Source organism: Rattus rattus, chromosome 2 (assembly GCF_011064425.1).
Source record: "Rattus rattus isolate New Zealand chromosome 2, Rrattus_CSIRO_v1, whole genome shotgun sequence".
In the NCBI taxonomy this organism is placed as follows: Eukaryota; Metazoa; Chordata; class Mammalia; order Rodentia; family Muridae; genus Rattus; species Rattus rattus.
In genome coordinates this window covers 192231064-192250364 of record NC_046155.1, presented here as the reverse complement: position 1 = coordinate 192250364, position 19301 = coordinate 192231064, and the positions used below count along the sequence as shown (strand labels likewise).

Here is a 19301-nt window from a genome sequence, read left to right as displayed (position 1 = left end):
ACATAGAGGAATGCTGCTTACTGGCTTGCTTCCTCTGACTTGCTCAGCTTGCTTTCTTATAGAAGCCAGGACTACCAGCCCAGGGATGGCACCACCTGAAATGGCCCTCTCGCCCTTAATCATTGAGAAAATGCCTTACAGTTGAATCTCATGGAGGCATTTCCTCAAGGGAGGTTCCTTTCTCTGTGTTAACTCCAGCTTGTGTCAAGTTGACATACAAAACCAGCCAATACAGTGTGATTGCATCGAATTGGCTCCTGACTGGTCTTTCAGGGTTTGCAAATACTTCCTTAGTACTACATTTTGGTGCATTGGCTGGGAAATTCCCCAGGGCTTTCAGAACTACTAATTTGGAGGGTCTCAATGAGGACAAATCCAATCTAGGTCTGTCTGTGTTTGCATCACAATGATAAACTTCCTGCTTTCTGTCCATCCCCACACTAAATTTGTCCATGTGGTCTGTGCATGGTGTAAGCAGTTTGGCCCACACTTAGGAGGTTTGTGTACTGAGCATCTGTACAGCATCATGGCCTGTGCTTTGTTCGTGAATTCTGAGACATGAGACATTTGTAATTCTAGAATAAGGCCTTGAATTTGTATCTGTGGCCAGGTTGTAGTTAAGACGAATGAGTCAGGGGGCTGTGGCTTTCAGGCCAGGAGATTTCCTGAGCCTCGACATGGGGTGAGCATGGGCTCTAAGAGCCAAAGGTGCCTCACCAATCTGATTACTTTTGTCTCTTCCTGTTGAAGGGACACGTTTCTTTTCTTATGTGTGAGTGCTACATATTGATTATTTCTCTCTTCTGACTGATGAGAGAAAAGGTCAGACTTGTGTATGTGTGTGCTATCTGACAGAGAGGAAGGGATGAGGGATGAGTGTCTTTTGCTTAAGAGTGCCACTTTCTGGTTGTTTCTTGTTTCTGCCTGAAAGGGGAAAGGAGGAATTGGTGTTTCATGTGTTATATTTGTGTTTATTATTACAAGGTGATTTTAATGGAAGTATTAACATAGGACAGGCACCTTCGACCCCATTAGAACTGCTCCTTGGCCATTTTAAGGATATTGGGGGGGGGAATCTCTCCATCATTACTAAGGAAGATAAACTGACCACACTCTGCAGGTCAGGATGGTCCATTTTCAACAGCAACTGGCCCCCAGAAGGATCCTTTGACCTGAGATTAGTCCAAGGGATTGAGAAAGTCATTTTCAAACCCAAATTTGGTCACTTGGACCAAATACCTTATGTGGTGGTTTGGTGAGATCTCCTAGTGAGGGGAAGACCCACCCTCTTGCTTAAACCTTTTCTCTCAGACAACAGGCAAAAGTTCTTGCCTTGGCTACCAAAAAGGCCAAGGATACAAAGGAAGACATTCTGGATCATCCATCTCTTCTGCACCACCCTCTACCTGGTCCTCCAAGGAGGAATGGAGGAGGATGTTATCTTCCCACCCCCACCTCAATTAACCCCTCGGGTGGAATGGCAGCCACCACAGGCCACTCTGCAACAGGCAGTCCCATCACAGGCAGGGGGAGGGGGACCTGCTGCAGGGACACAAAGCTGATGGGGCTGCCTCTTGCACCAGAGTCTGTCATCCTGCTCTTGAGTACAGCTTGGTTGGTTGATGAACAAAAGAACCAACCTTATCACTATTGTCCTTTTGCCACCAGTGACCTTTATAACTGGAGAACTTAGAATTCTTCCCTTTTCAGACAATCCCAGAGATCTACAATCTCTTAGAAAACAGTTCTCTTCACCCACCAGACCATTTGGGATGATTGTCAACAAAGTTTGCACGTTCTCTCACCACAAAAGAGAGGGAATCCAGGCAGAGGCCAGGAAGCTGGATCCAGGCCCCCCAGGGGAGCTGGCCAGTAGCCAAGCAGCTATTGATGCTTGCTTCCCCTAACTCACCCAGCCTAGGAATTAACAGCATTGAAGGTAAGAGGAGGCTCATGGTCTACCATCAGGATTGGCTGGCAGGTGTCAAGGCGGCCACAGATGGCCCACAAATCTGGCCAAAGTGTTTGACATTAGGCAGGGAGAAAATGCAGCTTTCTTAGAGAGGGTCAGGGAAGCATTCTGACAATGCTCCCATGGACTTTGAATCAGCAGAAACAAGGCAGCAGCAGCTCTAGCCTTTATTAACCAGGCAGCATCAGACATCAAGAGAAAGATCCAGAGGGTTGAGAGCAGGAGAAAAGAGTCCAAGGGACTTAGTGATAGTGGCAGAAAGAGTGTTTAATGGAAGAGAGACTGCAGAGGAGAAGCAAATGAGAGGGCAGAGGCAACAAACTCATGACCCGGCAAAGACCCTGTTGGTAGCCACAACCAAACTAGAAGACTATAGGAGATGCCTAAAATATATAGCTTTTGAAGGAAGAGGTAAGGGGGCCCCTAAGTATCGAGAATTCACTTAACAAAGAATGTACCTATTGTAAGGAGAAGGGCCACTGGGCCAGGGAATGCCCCAAGAAGAAGTAGTCTATCCAAACCCTGTCCTTAGAAGATGAAGAATGGGGGGATAGCATTCAGATCCCCTCCCTGAGCCCAGGGTAACTTAAAAGTGGAAGGGAAACCTACCAGTTTTCTTGTTGACAGCAGAACCCAAAATTCTGTCTTGCTGAAGCCTGAGGGTAAAGTTTCTTCAAACAAATCCTGGGTCCAAGGGGCAATAGGAATTAAACAATACTCATGGACTATCAGAAGAACAGTGGACTTGGGCAGGGTAACATACTCATTCCTTGTTATACCTGAATGCTCTTACCCTCTATTGGGGAGAGACTTGTTGACAAAAATGGGGGCACAACTACACTTCTTTCCAGAAGGAGCTAAACTATTAGATTTAGAGGGAAGCCTATTCATGGCCTGACCACCTCTCAAGCAGAATAATACTGGCTGTTTGGTCTCCTCCCCACCTCCGAGGATGAAACTACTACTTGGCTAGATCACTTCCTCAATGCTTCAGCAGAGACAGGAAGAGTCGGGACGGCTAATCATCAGACCCCAATTTGGATTTAGCTCAAACCAGGGGCTGAGCCTATATGGATCTAGCAGTACCCCACATCCCTGATTGCTAAGGTAGGTATAGCCCCCCCATCAGTATAAGGTTATTAAATGTGGGGATCCTGAGACCATGTCAGTCGGCCTGAAATACCCCCTCCTGCCAGTCAAGAAGTCCAGAACTAATGATTATAGACTGGTATAAGACTTAAGAGAGGTAAACAAGCAGGTTATGGACATCCACCCAACAGTCCCTAATCCCTACCGTCCTGAGTGCAGTTCCTCCTGAGTGTCAATGGTATATAGTGCTGGATTTAAAGGATACTTTCTTCAGCTTACCCTTGGCATCCAAGAGCCAAGAGCTCTTTGCCTTTGAACGGCACAATCCCGAACTCAGGATTAACGGACAGCTGATTTGGACTGGTCTGCTCCAGGGATCTAAGAACCCACCTAATATTTGATGAGGTGCTCCACAAAGATTTGAGTGAGTACAGAACCCAGTACCCTAACCTGACTCTTTTGCAGTATGTAGATGACCTTCTTGTGGCAGCAGAGATCAAGCAAGAATGCTTGAAAGACCTCTTGGAGGCTCGGGGAAATTTGGGCTATTGAGCCTCCACTTTGCAGAAATAGCTAAACCACTGTGTAAGACCACCAAAGAGCCTCCTGAGAACTTTGTATGAATGGAGGTATTGTGTGTAATGTTAAAAACACGCTGATTCCTTTGCCCAGGACCATGGCCCACTCTTCCGGCTTAGCTCCACCAACGGCCAACTTCTGCCTTTTCTGGGAACTGTGATCACGTTCCCAGCTCCTCCTGGCTTGCCATTGGCAACCCAGCTACTATCTTTCCCTGCCCACCTTTGCTCTGCGGAAGGAAAACATTGACAGCTTTATTATCTTAGAACTTGCCAGATAGCATGATTGCTGGGTGCAGAATCTCCTGCCCTAACCTTATCAGCCAACCTATACCAGCCACCCGCTGGTGGCAGAGACCACAAGTTCTAGCTACCCCAAGACCTTACGTGGTTGTTGTGTGCTTATCTGCTTCTTGTCCCAAAGCACGGACAAAAAGCTTCCTTTCCCAGGTTTCCTCTCTTACTCCTGGGATCCAGAAGTCCCACCTTTACTCTTTGCCCAGTGACTGGCTCTAGCCTTCTTTATTGACACAATTAAAACCAATCAGGGAATCAGCACCTTCCCCTACATGGAAGAACATTAAAAAACCTTCGATGTCTTAAAGGCTTTCATTTCTGCACCCACCTTGGGATTGCCAGATGTAACTAAGTCCTTTCACCTCTTCATGGATGAGATATCTGGGGTAACAAAAGGGGTATTGCTGTAGACTCTTGGGCCTGGTGCTGACTAGTGGCTTACCTCTCAATAAGATTAGACACAGTGACCAGAGGCTGGCCCCCTTGCTTACGCATCATAGCTGCAATGGCCCTCTTGGTCAAGGATGCTGATAAACTGTCATTGGGCCAAATGGGTACTTAAACAGCCCTCCCCTACCCCTAATTGATGGCTCACCAATGCTAGAATGACTCATTACCAATCTCTCCTTTTAAACCTTCCTAGAATAATCTTTCAGTTAGGCCCCAACTGCCCTAAACCCAGCTACCCTGATGCCTGATCCAGATCTTGAAGGGCCACTGCATGACTGCTCAGAATCCTGGCCCACATCCAGACCAGAGATACCCCTTCGATGGATGCAAAGACAACATGGTTCACCGATAGTAGTAGCTTCATTCAGGATGAACAGACGTATGCTAGGGCAGACACAAACACTGAGATCCATGGGCAGAGCCATTCCTGGCTGGACTATCAGCACAGAAAATTGAATTGTTAGCTCTAACCGAAGTGAAGCATTAGAACTGAGAAAAGATCTGAAGTTCTTCTGATATGTCTATCTTTTTGGGTGAGTTGTTTTCCTCTTATAGCTTTTAATACTATTTCTCTGCATTGTATTTTTGATATATTGAGTAAAAGTGTCCAATTACATTGTGTATTTTATTTGTAATTAAATTGTACCATTCTCTCAGGTAGCTCGAAACCATGCTCCAGTTCCAGACCTGATATTTTTAGCCTTCAATGACACCTACACTCAGTACATACACAAAGTTTAAGAATTAATGTTTGCATAGTATATCTTCTTCCTTCTACTTTTGACGTTATAATTAAAGGGATTTTTCTTACATACAGATTATAGTTGGATCGTGTTTATAATCTCTTCCAACTTCTAACTGTTTTATTTAGACCATTTATGTTTAACAAGATCATTGATAAGACCATATCAGATGATAGGGTGTAGACTGCCATTTTTGTTTTCTTTTTGTTCACTGTTTTAAATTTCTCTACATTCTTTTTCTTGCATTTCTATGGGCATTGTAAGTGCTTATGATTTCATGTAGAATCGGCATTTCTGTTTTTCAGAGGTAGGAATCAAGTCCAGGGCCTGCTGCCCATTCGCCCAGTTCTCTATCACTGAGGTGCAGTCCCCTCCGGCATCCACTTTTAATTAGGCTGACCTTCAGGGCTCAGGTACTTTAAGCTGCTTTCACCACTACCTTGCATCTGAATGGCTCTATCCAGTGACTGGTTAAAAAAGGCCCAGCTCCACCTAGCTGGTCAGACATCCCACCTTCCTGCTGCTTCCTTTAAAGGGGAGATTCAATGTTTGCTCTGAATATGTGGTGGTCACTCTCAATCATTGCATAGCCTCCTGGAACAAAAGCCTTGAGCTCAGATTAATAGCTTGACATTGGCCAATTAAAGTTCACCACGGGAAACCTGCTAGCACAACAGAGATTATTTTTCAGTTAACACTACATTTCTCTTCAGCTCCTTTCAAGACCTTTTAGATTCTGAAAGTTAGATTCTGATGTGGCTTGGTGTGTTACTTAGTCTCCTGAATCTCTTCAATCTAAGTCAGCTGCTAAGTGTGTGGAATTATCAAGCATTATTTATTCAACTATCTTCTGTTCCATATGGTTTCTTTTCTTCCGAGCCCACCACTTCTAGCAACGTCCCCGATGCACTGCTGACTGTAATGAACTTCTTATTCTGGATATTTTAGTTTTTAGTTTTACAGTTTCCATGCGGTTCATTTTTGTATTCCCTATTTCTCTGTTAAGTTGCTTATTCATTGGCATACATTATTCATAATTTTTCACTTCTGGTGAAAATATTTCTGACTGCTTTAGAAGTCTCACAGTCCCCACATGTTAGTTGTCATGTGCGGTCATTTTGATTGTTTATCTCATAAGAGACTACCTTGGTTTTTATGATAAATCAACTCTCTATTGTAGAGGTTTGGAGCTTTACATGGTAGGAAGTCGTTCTCATTGCAGTAGGTGTATGTCACTCCCTGGGAGGCTTTCATGCCACCTTTGTAGTCCTGGGTGGTGGTGTAGTGGTGCTGAGTCTGGATGGGGCAGCAGCACTGAATGTTACTATGTTGTTTCTCTTTGACAGAATAAAAACTTAACTCCGTGCTGGTTTTGTTACCAGCACTCAGAAAAAGTAGGGCATAGACGTGTGTGGGTGGCTGAGTGAGGGTGGAACCCAGCTCCTGCTCTCCTTGTGTGGACAGTGCCTCAGCAGGGGGAGTAGGGGCTGGAGTTGTACTCATCTGCTATGTATGTGCGATTTGCATTGTTTTACTGTCTGTGCGGTGGGAGTGGTGCCTATGTGGCCCAGTCTCACTGACACTGTGACAGCTTCTCTTTCAGTGTCTGGCTGAAGTATGGGTCTGCAGGCCTGCCCTTCTTCCTTGAGGTTGTGTCTGTGGGTGGCATGGGCTTCTCCAGCATCCTGAGCATGATGTGGGAGAGGCAGAAAGGAAGCATGAAAACACATGCGTATGCTGCTTTTCAACTGAGTCTCAAAGTCCCTGGCCAGCTGCAGCCTTCCATGCTTGAGTCTTTCAGAGTTTCTGAGAATGTGTCTTAGGACATTTTCAATCTTAAGGAGGAGGAACAGGAAGTTTTAGGGCAGATTTTTGTAGTAAGATGCTGATTATTTGAATAAAGATATTTTTAAAGGGTTATTTACTTGTTTACATTTGTTCTAGGTATACTGTGCTCACTACACTGCTAAAGTGGCACAATATGTTTAGATCTCATACGTGGACTCTTCCTGAGCTGGTTGTACCAAAACTGTTTAGAGAAGCTTGTTTGTTTTGAAAAAAAAAAATGTAGTTAGGGCAGAAGAGATGGCTCAGTGGTTAAGAGCACTGACTGCTTTTCCAGAGGTCCTGAGTTCAAATCCCAGCAACCACATGGTCACATGGTGACTCACAACCATCTGTAATGAGATCTGATGCTCTCTTCTTGTGTGTGTGAGGCCAGCCACAGTGTACTCATATACATTAAATAAATAATTTTTAAAAATGCACAGTCCTAGCCCAGTGGTGGTGGTACACACCTTTAATCCCAGCACTCAGGAGGCAGAGGCAGGCAGATCTCTGAGTTCCAGGACAGCTTGGTCTACAGAGTGAGTTCTAGGACAACCAGGGCTACACAAAATAACTCTGTGTCAAAAAACCAAACCAAACAAACATATAACCCCTCCAACCCCTCTCAAGAACCTCCATCCCCCAAAATAACAACAGTAACAACCAATCAAAACCAACATTGAGTTCTGTGTTGTGATTTTGAGTGTGTAAAGTAAAGATACATAATTCATATTTTAGATTAAATAATGTCAGTAGTAGAGGATAAGACAATCTAAACAAAACTAAATGTGTCAGACGCCAGTCAGTGTGGCCTCACACTAGTGGTATCTGTAAATTGCTTAAATTGATTTGCAACAATTTAGTACAAAAATCCAAAGTCAAAGTTTAGAATCTTTTAGAGGGTCCACTAAAATCTGTTGAATAAAAACAAAATAGGATTTATTATAGTAATTATTTATAATTGTGGAAAATATGTATAATATAAAAGTTCCTACTTTCCTTTGTTCATGCTGGGAAATATACCAGCTGGTGAAAGGATTTACTCTTAGACCAGACTACAGAAAACAGGGTTATTATTTTAATTCTTACTTCTTAACTTTTATTATCACCTTAAAAACTAAAGATGGGGGGGGGAGAAATGGTTCAGAAGTTAGGACTGGATACTCCTCTACAGGTACCAGGTTCAATTATCAACACCCACATGGCAGCTCACAACTGTAACTCCAGTTCCAGGGGATCTGTGACACCAAGCATGCAGGTGGTATACATATATATGCATTCAGGTAAGATACCAAGATGCACAAAATAAATCTTTTTTAAGCAATTAAAGATGGGGCAGGGTGTGGTGTCACATATCTTTAATCCCAACTCTAGAAAGGCAGGATCAGGAGGAACTCTTAAATTTGAGGTTATGTCTTAGGGTTTCTATTCCTGTACAAACATCATAACCAAGAAGCAAGTTGGGGAGGAAAGGGTTTATTCAGCTTATACTTCCACATTGCTGTTCATCACCAAAGGAAATCAGGACTGGAACTCAAGCAGATCAGGAGGCAGGAGCTGATGCAGAGGCCATGGAGAGATGTTACTTACTGGCTTGCTCCCCCTGGCTTGCTCAGCTTTCTTATAGAACCCAAGACTACCAGCCCAGGGACAGCACTGCCCACAGTTGGCCCCTCTACCCTTGATCACTAATTGAGAAAATGCCCTACAGCTGGGTCTCAAGGAGGCATTTCTTTTTTTTTTTTCTTTTTTCTTTTTTTCAGAGCTGGGGACAGAACCCAGGGCCTTGCGCTTGCTAGGCAAGCGCTCTACCACTGAGCTAAATCCCTAACCCCAACATGGAGGCATTTCTTTAAGGGAGGCTCGTCTCTGTGTGATAATTCCAGCTTGTATCAAGTTGACACACAAAACCAGCCAGTACAGGCATGTCTACATATAGTGTTATTGGTTAGCCAGGGCTACACAGTAAAACCTGTTACCTGACGACAGCCAATGAAATAGATATGCTTACTTTGTGAAAATTTATAAAATGATAATGTTTAGAATTAGTCTCCTTTATGCATTCTATAATCCAGTAAATTTAAACATTGAATAAGATAATAGAAAAGATACTAATTTGCAGAATTACAGAAACTGTGGTAGGGGTGGTGGCCACTTGAGGTAGTGATTCCCTGGAGGCAGGAAGGTAACTCTGTTTGACATAACTCAGTAGCTGGTGTTGGTTCAAATTTTGAGAGTCTATTCCGGAGTAGTTTATTTTAGGTGTAGTTAAATACAACAGGTGAAATTTCTCTAACTCATTTTCATGTACGATAAAGCTTGAGACATAACTACCTCAAAAAAAAAAAAAAAAAAAAGAAAACAGGGTTATTTAGTACACTGCAAAAAGAGCAGCAGAATCAATGAACTGGAGCCACTGTATACACATCCTTGTGTATACAGCTCCACGGCAGAGCACGCCCACACCACTGTGACCAGCACCACTCACCCTCAGACTGTTCACTCGTCTGTAACTGAAGCTCTGGGCCATCAAACAGTAACTCCTGCAAGTACTGATGGATCCACATACACATGCACATACATATACACAATACATACATACACACATAATATATACACATTACACACATATGCACATACATACATATTCACATACGTACACACATACTTGGGGGGCAGTGTTGGGGACTGAAATGAAGTCCTTACACATGTTAGGCAACTGCTTTATCATGGCCCACACCTCCAGCTTCTATGTCTTTAAAAAATTCATCCTTCAAGTAATTTATTTCTATTTCATTTTATAAACGTTTTAGGTAACAGATTAAAATCTGACACAAATGTACAACTGATCTTCACCACAATAAAATGAAAGCTGTGTTAGACCACTGTCCTGGTTAGTTTTCATTGTCAACTTGACACAAATCCAGAGTCACCTGGGAAGAGAAAAGCTCAACGGAGGACGACCTACTCAGATTGGATTTGCCTGTGGCCTTGTCTGCATCAGACTGTTTTGACTAATGATTGATGTGAAGGGCTCAGCCCACTGTGGGAGGCACCATCCCTAGGTTGTGTAAGAAAGTTGTCTGAGCAAGCCAGATGGAAACATTTCTCCATGGTTTCTGCTTCAATTTCTGCTTCAGCTCCTGTCCTGACTTCTCTCAACAATGGGTTGTGACCCAGAAGTGTAAGCCAAATAAACCTTTTCCCTTTTTAGCTGCTTTTGGTCACAGTGTTTGTTACAACAACAGGACTAAACTAAGCCAGCCACTCTGTGCTTACCACCTGTCCTGTGGGCAATGCATAGGTGTTGCCTCGGATCACCCTTCTGTCATACATGATGTTCCCATAATTCATAGATTCTTCAACTCTATAAAACAGAAAATTCTAAGTGAACAGTAGAGCATATATATCCATTAAGTCAACCTGTTACAAAAGAATTTAGATGAAAAACATCTTACAGGGGCTGGAGAGATAGATGGCTTAACCTTTCAGAGCACTTGCTCTTTCAGAAGAGCCTGTTGGTTCCCAGTGTTAACTCCAGTTTCATGAAACCGCGTATCTTTGGCACTGTGTACACACACACATGCAGACAAACACCCATACATATATGGTAAAATACAAACATCTAAAAATGTACAAAGGAAATAGTAGTACAGTCCGTAAAATATGGAGACAGAGCTATGGTTCATGTAATAGTTTCCCTGTGTGGCCTTGGCTGTCCTGGAACTCTTTCTATAGACCAGGCTCAGAGACCCACATGTCTCTGCCTCTCTGTGCTGGGATTAAAGGTGTGCTCCACTTCTGCCCAGCTAAAAATTTATTACTTACAATAATTTCATGTTGGGAACTATTACTCCTACAGAAATGGTCTGTCCAGACTCCCTTGCTAGTAAGACACAGAGCTGGTTTAGGTTGTAAATACTGAAGACTATTCAGTAACTGTGAAAAGGGCTCAATAAATTGGAGTCTGTCCTAAAAGACTAAGAATGCTCTACTCAGGAATTGAAATGCACACTTAATATAAGAATCAAGTGTTAAAAAGAAAGCCAGCTTTGCTCTGGAGCCCTTCAGTGCTCTTCTGTATATAGCGGTGAGGCCCATCCTCACCTATACCCATGACAGCTATCCCACCTGGGGCCGAGCTGCTGAGGCACACTGAAGCATCTCCTGAGCGTGAGCACACAACACGCTTTTCTGTCCATGCTGCTTGGACTGAGGCTGGGTGGACGCTCCTGTGTGGCAGTGCTCTCTTTTCTAGCCCCACATGCTACCCCAGAGTCTAACTTCTGGCTGTTTCCCAGCTACTTATCTGTACTTCCTAAAGGCTCAGCTCTCTCTTGTCCTAGAGCAGTGCTTCCAACCTTCCTCATGCTGCAACCCTTTAATCCACTTCCTCAGGCTGTAGGGACCCCAGCCATACAATTACTTCCTTGTTACTTCGTAACTGTAACTATGCTACTGTTATGAATTGTAATATAAATGTCTCACATGTGCCTTCTCCACCCCACCCCACCTCTTGGTAGGAGTTGTGACTCAAAGTGTGAGAACCCCTGCCTTAAATGATCTATGTCCTCCATGTGCAAAGCTTTGGTTATAATCAACACACCAATTCTATTTTATTTTTCGTTAAGCACTCTCAACTCCAGGGATGTCTAGAAGGCAAATTCATACTGGACTACCCTTCTCTCATGACTCCCATTTCATTAATGCTGCCGATAGCCACAGCTGCACAGCTGTCCCTTACTCAAGAATGGTGGGAATCATCTATGGCTGCTTCCTCTTCCCTCTCCCTACAGCTAACGACAGTTACTAACTCCATCCTGCACTCTGCTCACAGCCATCCAGTGCTCACGGCCATCACTATCTTTTACCTGGATGGCCAAAAAACCCTCTTAACTGACTGGAACAACATTTCTTCCTCAATGTATCCTACATCTACTAGACTAGTGATGTTTTAGAAGAGAGATGGTCCAAGTAGTATTAACTTGGTTAATGCCTCTTACTATGAATTAAAATAATAAGGGGGGGTTGGGGATTTGGCTCAGTGGTACAGCGCTTGCCTAGGAAGCGCAAGGCCCTGGGTTCGGTCCCCAGCTCCGAAAAAAAGAACCAAAAAAAAAAATAAAATAAAATAATAAGGGAAAATACAGGTTGACACTATCAAAACAACAAAACCATGTACCAAGTACTGATAAGGATGTAATGCATTTGTTTAAATATTCTTGGGAGGACAGGTTTATTGGCTTAACGATCACATTCCTAAGAACTTGCCTCATAGAAGTAAAAGGCCCACTACATACAGTTGTCTGCCAAACCTCATTCTCTGTAGCAACAGCTAGATGCACAGCAAGTATCTATCAACAGTGCAATGTTTGAAGAATGATGGTTACACCCGTACTCCGCATTACCATGATACTACGGAAAACTACTGAGCACTCCAATTATTAGGAAGGCAGAAGAGGTTCAGCCTTGTGCATGTACTGCTGCTGTGAGAACTGTAATGGTTTACCTTGATTGCCGACTTGATTGGCTGGATTGAGAGACACCTAGGAGATTAGTGACCTCTAGGTGTCTGTGATGTTCCAGAGATGATTAGGTCAGGAGCTCTGACTCAATCAATAATTTAGGCCACTGGTGGATTCAAAATTTGAACAGACTATGGAGAAGTGGAAGGTAAGAAGCTGGCTTTAATGGATAGTTAATGGTCATTAGGAGTATGACCCTGAGGGTATGTCCTGGCGCTGACTCCTGTTATCTTCTCCTCTGATTCCTGGCTGCCATGAAGTGAGCATCTCTGTTTCCTCACATAGCTTCCTTCTGTTGGCTAAAATAAATCCTCTCCCTCCTCTGCTAGTTTTCTTCATTATCTATTCAGTGATAGAAAGTTCAGTAACACACACACACAAACACACCGAGGTGTTGTGTGTGTCCACAATAAGAAGCCATGAATTTGAATATAAATATGTGAGCCTGAAAAGAAGAACAGAAAAATGCATACAAAATGGGTAACATGGTTTGCCTTAATGACAGGCAGAAAGGGGATTAAGGCATAAGAATAAAGAGGCACGAATGGATGCTTTTTTTTGAATATGTATGTTCATGTACAAAAAAGAAAATAATAGAAAAATAGATTTAAAGCTTATTTAAAATGGGGACAACACTAAATGCAGAATAATATATGCTACTTTAATTTTACTTTAGGAAGAAGTCTCTTCTGTATATGGCCATTTATATGAATACCAAGAGGAACACCAGACAATTGCTCAGCAGTGAAGACACAAAAGTGAGCAGGGGATAATTACTGTCTTTATTCATCTACCTTTAGCTCCTGTTGTTTCTATAAGGGTACTTTACCTTTACAAGCTGAAAACCAACGATGAGGACAATTTAACCTCCCGCCCACGGCTATCACCTTACCTCCTCCTCTGACCTCTCTGCTCCCAGTACCATAGCATAAAAGGGAAAGTTGACCATAGCCTCTCTGGCTGCCCTCACACATCCTGCCCCTGCCTGTTCCCATGCCTCTCTTCCCGTCCTCCCTGTTCCCTAGCTACACTGGTCTTTCAGAGTCTTCAAACAGACTTGACTTCTTTCTTTTTGCATCCATCCATCCATCCATCATTCTTTCAGTCTTTCTCTTTTATGGGAGTTTTGAATATGTGATTTCTTCTCCTAATCACCAAATTCATTTGGCTATTTCCTCAGATCCTTCTACACCCTTCCCCTCACAATTCTCAACAGAGATGGTAGCCTTCTATGTCCTCCAAGGATGCCTTGTTTCTCTCTTGGTGTAGCAGCGACATGTTTAGTGCCTGGTTTTTGCAATATTTGGTATATGTAAGTCTTTTTTTTGCCATAGTCTTTTTTTCTTAAGTGTTTCTCTGGATTCTAGCATGCTGACACACACATGGCAGGCACTGCACACAGACTGGCTTTAAAAGACCCCAATTGCTCATAACTAGTCTAGAAGGGAGAAGAAACCATGGGACTGTCAAATCAGTCTGTGTAGAGACTGTGGCTATAACGAATTAGTTGCATAACCTCGGGAAATGAAAGCAATGTCACCTACTTCTCAGAGCTGTAGCGACCCAACAGCAGTGTTTAATACATGAGAACAATTCCTACTGCAGGGTCTCTTTATATCTGAACTAAAAAGTTATACAATTCCATCTGCATGTTAAACCTTACAGGACAGGGCTTTAATTCTTTGTATATTTAGACTAAGGAAATCTATATCCCTGGTATGAAAATGTAAAAAATGAACTAAAATTAGGATTGAACATATAAATCAAATATATATCTAGAAAACAGTACAGAAGACAAGGCCTAGTTTAGACAAGGCAGAGAAGTGGCTGAGGCAAGGGTGAGGCCTTTGCTAGCTTGGCAGGCCCCGCCCATCTCCGGAGATGTGATAGGAGATGAGAGACTCTTCATGTTATTAAGAGAGCAACATGCACTCTTTCACTGCTTTCCTGTAGCTACCTGTTTAAACCGTCTAGTTAGTGGCTAATAAAATGATGGAACTTTTGTTATTTTGCTGTTGGTGGTGGTGGTTGTGTGTGTGTTCTTCCTTTCTTTTGGTTTTGATAGTGCAAAATTATTTATTTCCTGTGTTTTTATGGGTTTAGTTATCCTATTTGGGGTAGAGTTTTCCTTCTAGTACCTTCTGTAGGGCTGGGTTTGTGGACAGATATTGTGGATGGCATCATTCCACCAGCTGGGGAAAGCAAGCTAAATACCAGCACCCATCTTTATTTGCTTTGTGACTGCAAACACAATGTCAACAGCCATGTCACTTTCCTAGCTATGATGAACTGTAGCCCCATGACCTGGAAGCCAAAATAAACTCTTCCTGTTAGGTTTGCTTCTGTGCGGTATTTGATCATAGCAACCAGACAGAGGAAACTAACAGAGCCTTACTTCAGCCTCTGCGTCTGTCCCCACAGCTTCTCTGTTTCAGCCTTCCTGTCTCTTTTCACTTGTGTGGGCTCACTGAGGCAGAGCCCCACTAAGACAATTCAGGATCTCCCCATTTAACATTTGAAATTTAGCTATACTGATAAGAGCATTTGACCACACAAGGTAGTATGTTCATAGGTTCTGAGGATTATGTGAAGATATCTCCAGGAAGCCATCAATATTGTCTGCCATGATAGTGTTAAGCTTCATTTGGTCACTGTCAGACAAAAGGTATGGTGCAATTTTTTCATTTCTTTGAATTAAAAATAATCACTAGAAGGTTTACATGCTCTTCACTAAGAGGTCTGTAAAACAAGGTGGTCACATTTTGGTTTGGGCATAAGCCTATCGGTGAATTTAACTGTACTTACGTGTTTGTAATCTGCTGAGTACTCTTAGCTGAAATACTTGGGACAAGAAGTATTTCAGATTTTTCCCCCGCAGTTTGGAATATTTGCATATAAATGACTCAAATGTAAACATGCTCCATAGATGCCTGCATACACATAGCCTGGAGTTAATTATATACAGTATTTTTACTGTACCTATACTCTGACTGTGATTAGTCACCATAATGTCTTACGTGGAATTTTCTGCTGTGTCATTGTGGCACTAAGAGACCTTCTGTTTGGGGACTGGTGGGACTGCTCAAGGGTTAAAAGCCCACACTGCTTGTGCAGCAGAGCGGAGTTTGGTTCCCAGCACCCATGGTAGGCAGCTCACAACCCCTCCAGCTCCAGGGGCTCTGATGGTCTCTTCTGGGGTCCACTGACACCTGTACTCCCATGCCCATACACAAAAAGACACTCACATATACATACAGAAAGCTTTGGGTTTTCAGATTAGGGATGCTCATTCTGTTAAAACTTGTCTGTCAACAAGAAAACCTGTATTCAAATGCCACCCCAGTCTGCCCTGTTTTATAGTTTATTGAGCTACAAAAGGGCAAAAGCCCTTGAACCACATCTAGCTTGTATTGTTTTAAAATTTTAACTTTCTCGGGGGAAAAAAATGAGATATTCCCACTTCTGTGCTGGTGAAATTGGCTTCTCATGTCGAAATATAAAACCGGGATTCAGACCAGTCATAACCTAATCAAAATAATTTGTAATTTTGTTTCCTTTAAACACATCCGGTCTAGCTATGTGTTATCTGGAAAACTTACTTACTATGGTCAATATAGAAACTTTTTAACGTGACTGGACTAAGGACTTTGTAGAATGGAGGCATACTGACCTAAAGATACTAACTCTTTGGACATGTTTATATCGTCACTCACCAGGAAGCTTAGCTAATGATATCCTCCAGGATTATTTAAAGGATATCATGGAAGACAACCATTCTTATGGCTAAGGGTCTTAATGTACTTTGTAAGAGACTACTTTCATGACCCGTTTCGGTATGGTCTCTGCACTGCTTTGATACACTGATAAATTAGTCAACATGTCACTTCAACATAAAAATCAACTAGTTACAAAAGAGAACTCAGACATCCTACTGCTTCTGCCTCTGGGATGACAGGTCTGTTCCAGGCCTGGCTGAGAGTTACAAGTGTTCAGTTACCACTTCAATTTATACTAAGAACTTCCTATGTGTTAGGCAAGGTTCTAGGTGAGCAAAAGATGTAGAGTTGCCCACTACCATGAAGTTTGTGCTCTCAAGCCCTGCTATTCCAAAACTTGAAGCCTATAGAAAGAACTCTGAGAACCACAAACTAGGTAGTCTTTATTACATATACAGGCCTGAATATTTGCAAACATTCACTAGGGTAGCAGTATGTTTTGTGGTCCTGCATGGAAGGCTAATCTAATTCCACCCAGAAGAGCTTTATGTGGCTGGCTCTCTCATTTGGTACATGCTCTGTGCTTCACTTTCCTCATCTGCATGATGGAGTGATGACTCACCAACTTGGTAGAACTGTGTTTTAAGAATATATATGTGGATGGCCCGTATGGTGTTTAGTGTTCATAACCATTCGTATACACGTCATGGCTCAGACCAGCTGTGCCTCTGTTTAACCACATAGTTGTGTAGACAAGGGAATGCAGAAGGGATGCAAAACGGGGACCAGACTACTGGAGCTACTATGGTCACTCACGGCTGCAAAATGCTGTCGCGGTAGCGGCGGCGCTGGCAAGCCACGGCACGGGGCCTGCTGGTGTAGGTGTAGGTGCCTGAGGCCTCTGCCGCGCGAGGGTTACGGTCTGTCATCGCCGACGCCATGTTGGGGGTCGAACCGCGCCCCCTTCGGTGAAGGTGGGCTCTGAAGCAGGTGGGGGCTAAGGAGTCCTCGTAGCTGGAGACGTGTAAGTAGTGCCAAGGGCAGGGATGATGAGACCTGAGAAGACGCGGATCTCGGGGAAGCGGGCGGGACGCGAGGGTGCCCCAGCAGTAGGTCACTGGTACCCTAGGGTTTCTCCCGGGAACCTGGAGCGAGTCAGTCGCGCCCGCACCGGTTGCCGAGCAACCTGAGGTTCCGCCTGGAGGCAAGAACGCCAGGCACTTCCGGCCAGCTGGATTTCCGGACTGGTCGGTAGAAAAGGGCACTTCGGTCTTGTGGTCCCGCCCACCTGCTGGTCCTCGGGCGCACCTGCGCAGTGGCGGCTTGCCTGGCAGGGCCGCCCAGATGTTAGAGGCGGCCATTGGGGCGAAGGTAACGCCGTGTGCCTCAGTGCGGAGGCTGCTGTCGGCGCCATTCCCGCCGGCCCATGTGTTCCTGATCTTTCAAGGCCCGTCCCCTGTTGTTTCTTCTTCTGCCACGCCGCCGCGCTCCCCGCTCCCTCGGCGGTGACACGCCCTTGGTAGTCGGGCTCCTGGCTCTGTTACGCGTGGGGCAGGGGCGGGCTGGGAGGGCTGTCTCCTGTTTCCCAGTTCCTCCTCCGCTACTTGGCGTAAATTGGCACGCCTGCCTCCTCCAATCACCTTTAGAGGACCTTGGGCTATTACAGCAACATGGGCCATGCTTTAGACTTGTAACTTTTGGAAAGGGCTGGGTAGATTGATTAAGTAGGGTTTCCTTACACTTTCATGCTTCAGGTGCCCAAGAGCAGAGTGTTTTAGTATTTTAATTTTAGGACTTTAAAGAGGCTAATTTTTGTGTGTGTGTGTGTGTGTGTAAGTGTATGCATCCCTTGTGATTAATTACGTGGGTTTGCAGTTAACACCTTCAGTGCAGCTAAGTGCTGCCTTGACTTTAATCGCGCTTCTGCAAGATACTATCCCAGCAACACGTGGGTGAATGGTTATAATTTGTGTGCTTGCACACCTTGTTTTTCTGGTCTACAAAATGGGAGTAGAATTTATCCTTTAGGATTTGCGAGGACTTAAAGCGTTAATTGAAGCTTCAGTACTTAGAACTGTACCTGGTTAATGCAGTTTACCGTTTAAAGCAGTCACCATTCTGTAAGTATGCTAAAGAACATGTGGTAAATGCTGTAGACACTGCTAAAGACTTTCGATCTGACTCTTTTGAGGAATCTTTTGAGAAAGTGACATTGAAGTGAATATAATGTCAAGGTTAGCATCTGGGGAAAAGGAACCTTTTGAATGTCTCTGATGGGACCATAGCTTAGAGGCTCAAAGCAAGTTTAGAGATAAAACCTGGGGTTTTAGCACTGTTTTCCAGGAGGAAGGAGGAGCAAATTGGTTATTTAACTTGGAAAGAGTAGCCAACTGTGCCAGCCCAGCCATACCTGGGATTTATTAATAATGTGGTTACTACTAAATGTTCTGTAAGTTTCTCCCCGCAGTCTGGATCTCTTTATTTGACTCTCAGGGCAACCTCATTTATGTCTTTGGTTATAGAAGCACTTATATATTTGCGATAATAAAATCTTTTGTGTAGAGTCTTAGGTGACAATCCCAGATATCTGTGTTCTGCATAATTGCCTTGGATGGTCTGAAATGCAATGATTTGGTCAAAGGGTTTTGAATATTTGCTGTATGCCAAGCACTGGTCAGTCATTGGAAACTAAAGAAGTTTGGTTTTTTTTTTTTATTTAACATTTTTGCCTTTGTGGAATTTATATTTTAATAGATGAATGATAAAAACAAGGCAAGGGAGTAAAATTAAGGTGTTATAAGAAACAAGAGGAAAAAAAAATGCAGCATGGAAGGTTAGGTATAGGGAGGGAAGAATCTTAGGCTGGTTAGAGAAGGCTGAAGAGGAAAGCTGTCATCCCAGCAAAGATGGGAAGGGGGAAAAGTAATGAAGCTTCAGACTGGCAGAACATTCCAAATCACCGAAGCAGCAGGAACAGAGTTCTCACATCAGGCATGTTCGAAGAGAAAGAAGAGTGGGTGGAGCCACAAGGACAAGGGGGAAGTGACATCAGTGACCATGTTGCGTGTTCCCAAAAGTCAATGCAAAGGTTCGGGCATTTACTC

At 43.6% G+C, this 19301-nt stretch overlaps 1 protein-coding gene across 2 annotated transcripts in view; it reads right to left on the bottom strand.

The window, feature by feature from the left end:
• The window catches only part of Rsph3 (radial spoke head 3), a 54994-nt gene extending 37230 nt beyond the window's left edge, over positions 1–17764 (bottom strand). Inside the window, exons 1-2 of one of the 2 annotated variants that reach the window (XM_032894734.1) lie at positions 17014–17764; positions 10236–10323 (exon numbers count right to left, since the gene is read on the bottom strand). In XM_032894734.1, coding sequence (XP_032750625.1) covers positions 10236–10323; positions 17014–17558 — 633 coding nt within the window. In that variant the 5' untranslated portion in view covers positions 17559–17764. The remainder of the gene's footprint in view (positions 1–10235; positions 10324–17013) is intronic. The other variant, XM_032894735.1, reaches the window with a different exon arrangement.
• Positions 17765–19301: the final 1537 nt, after the last annotated feature.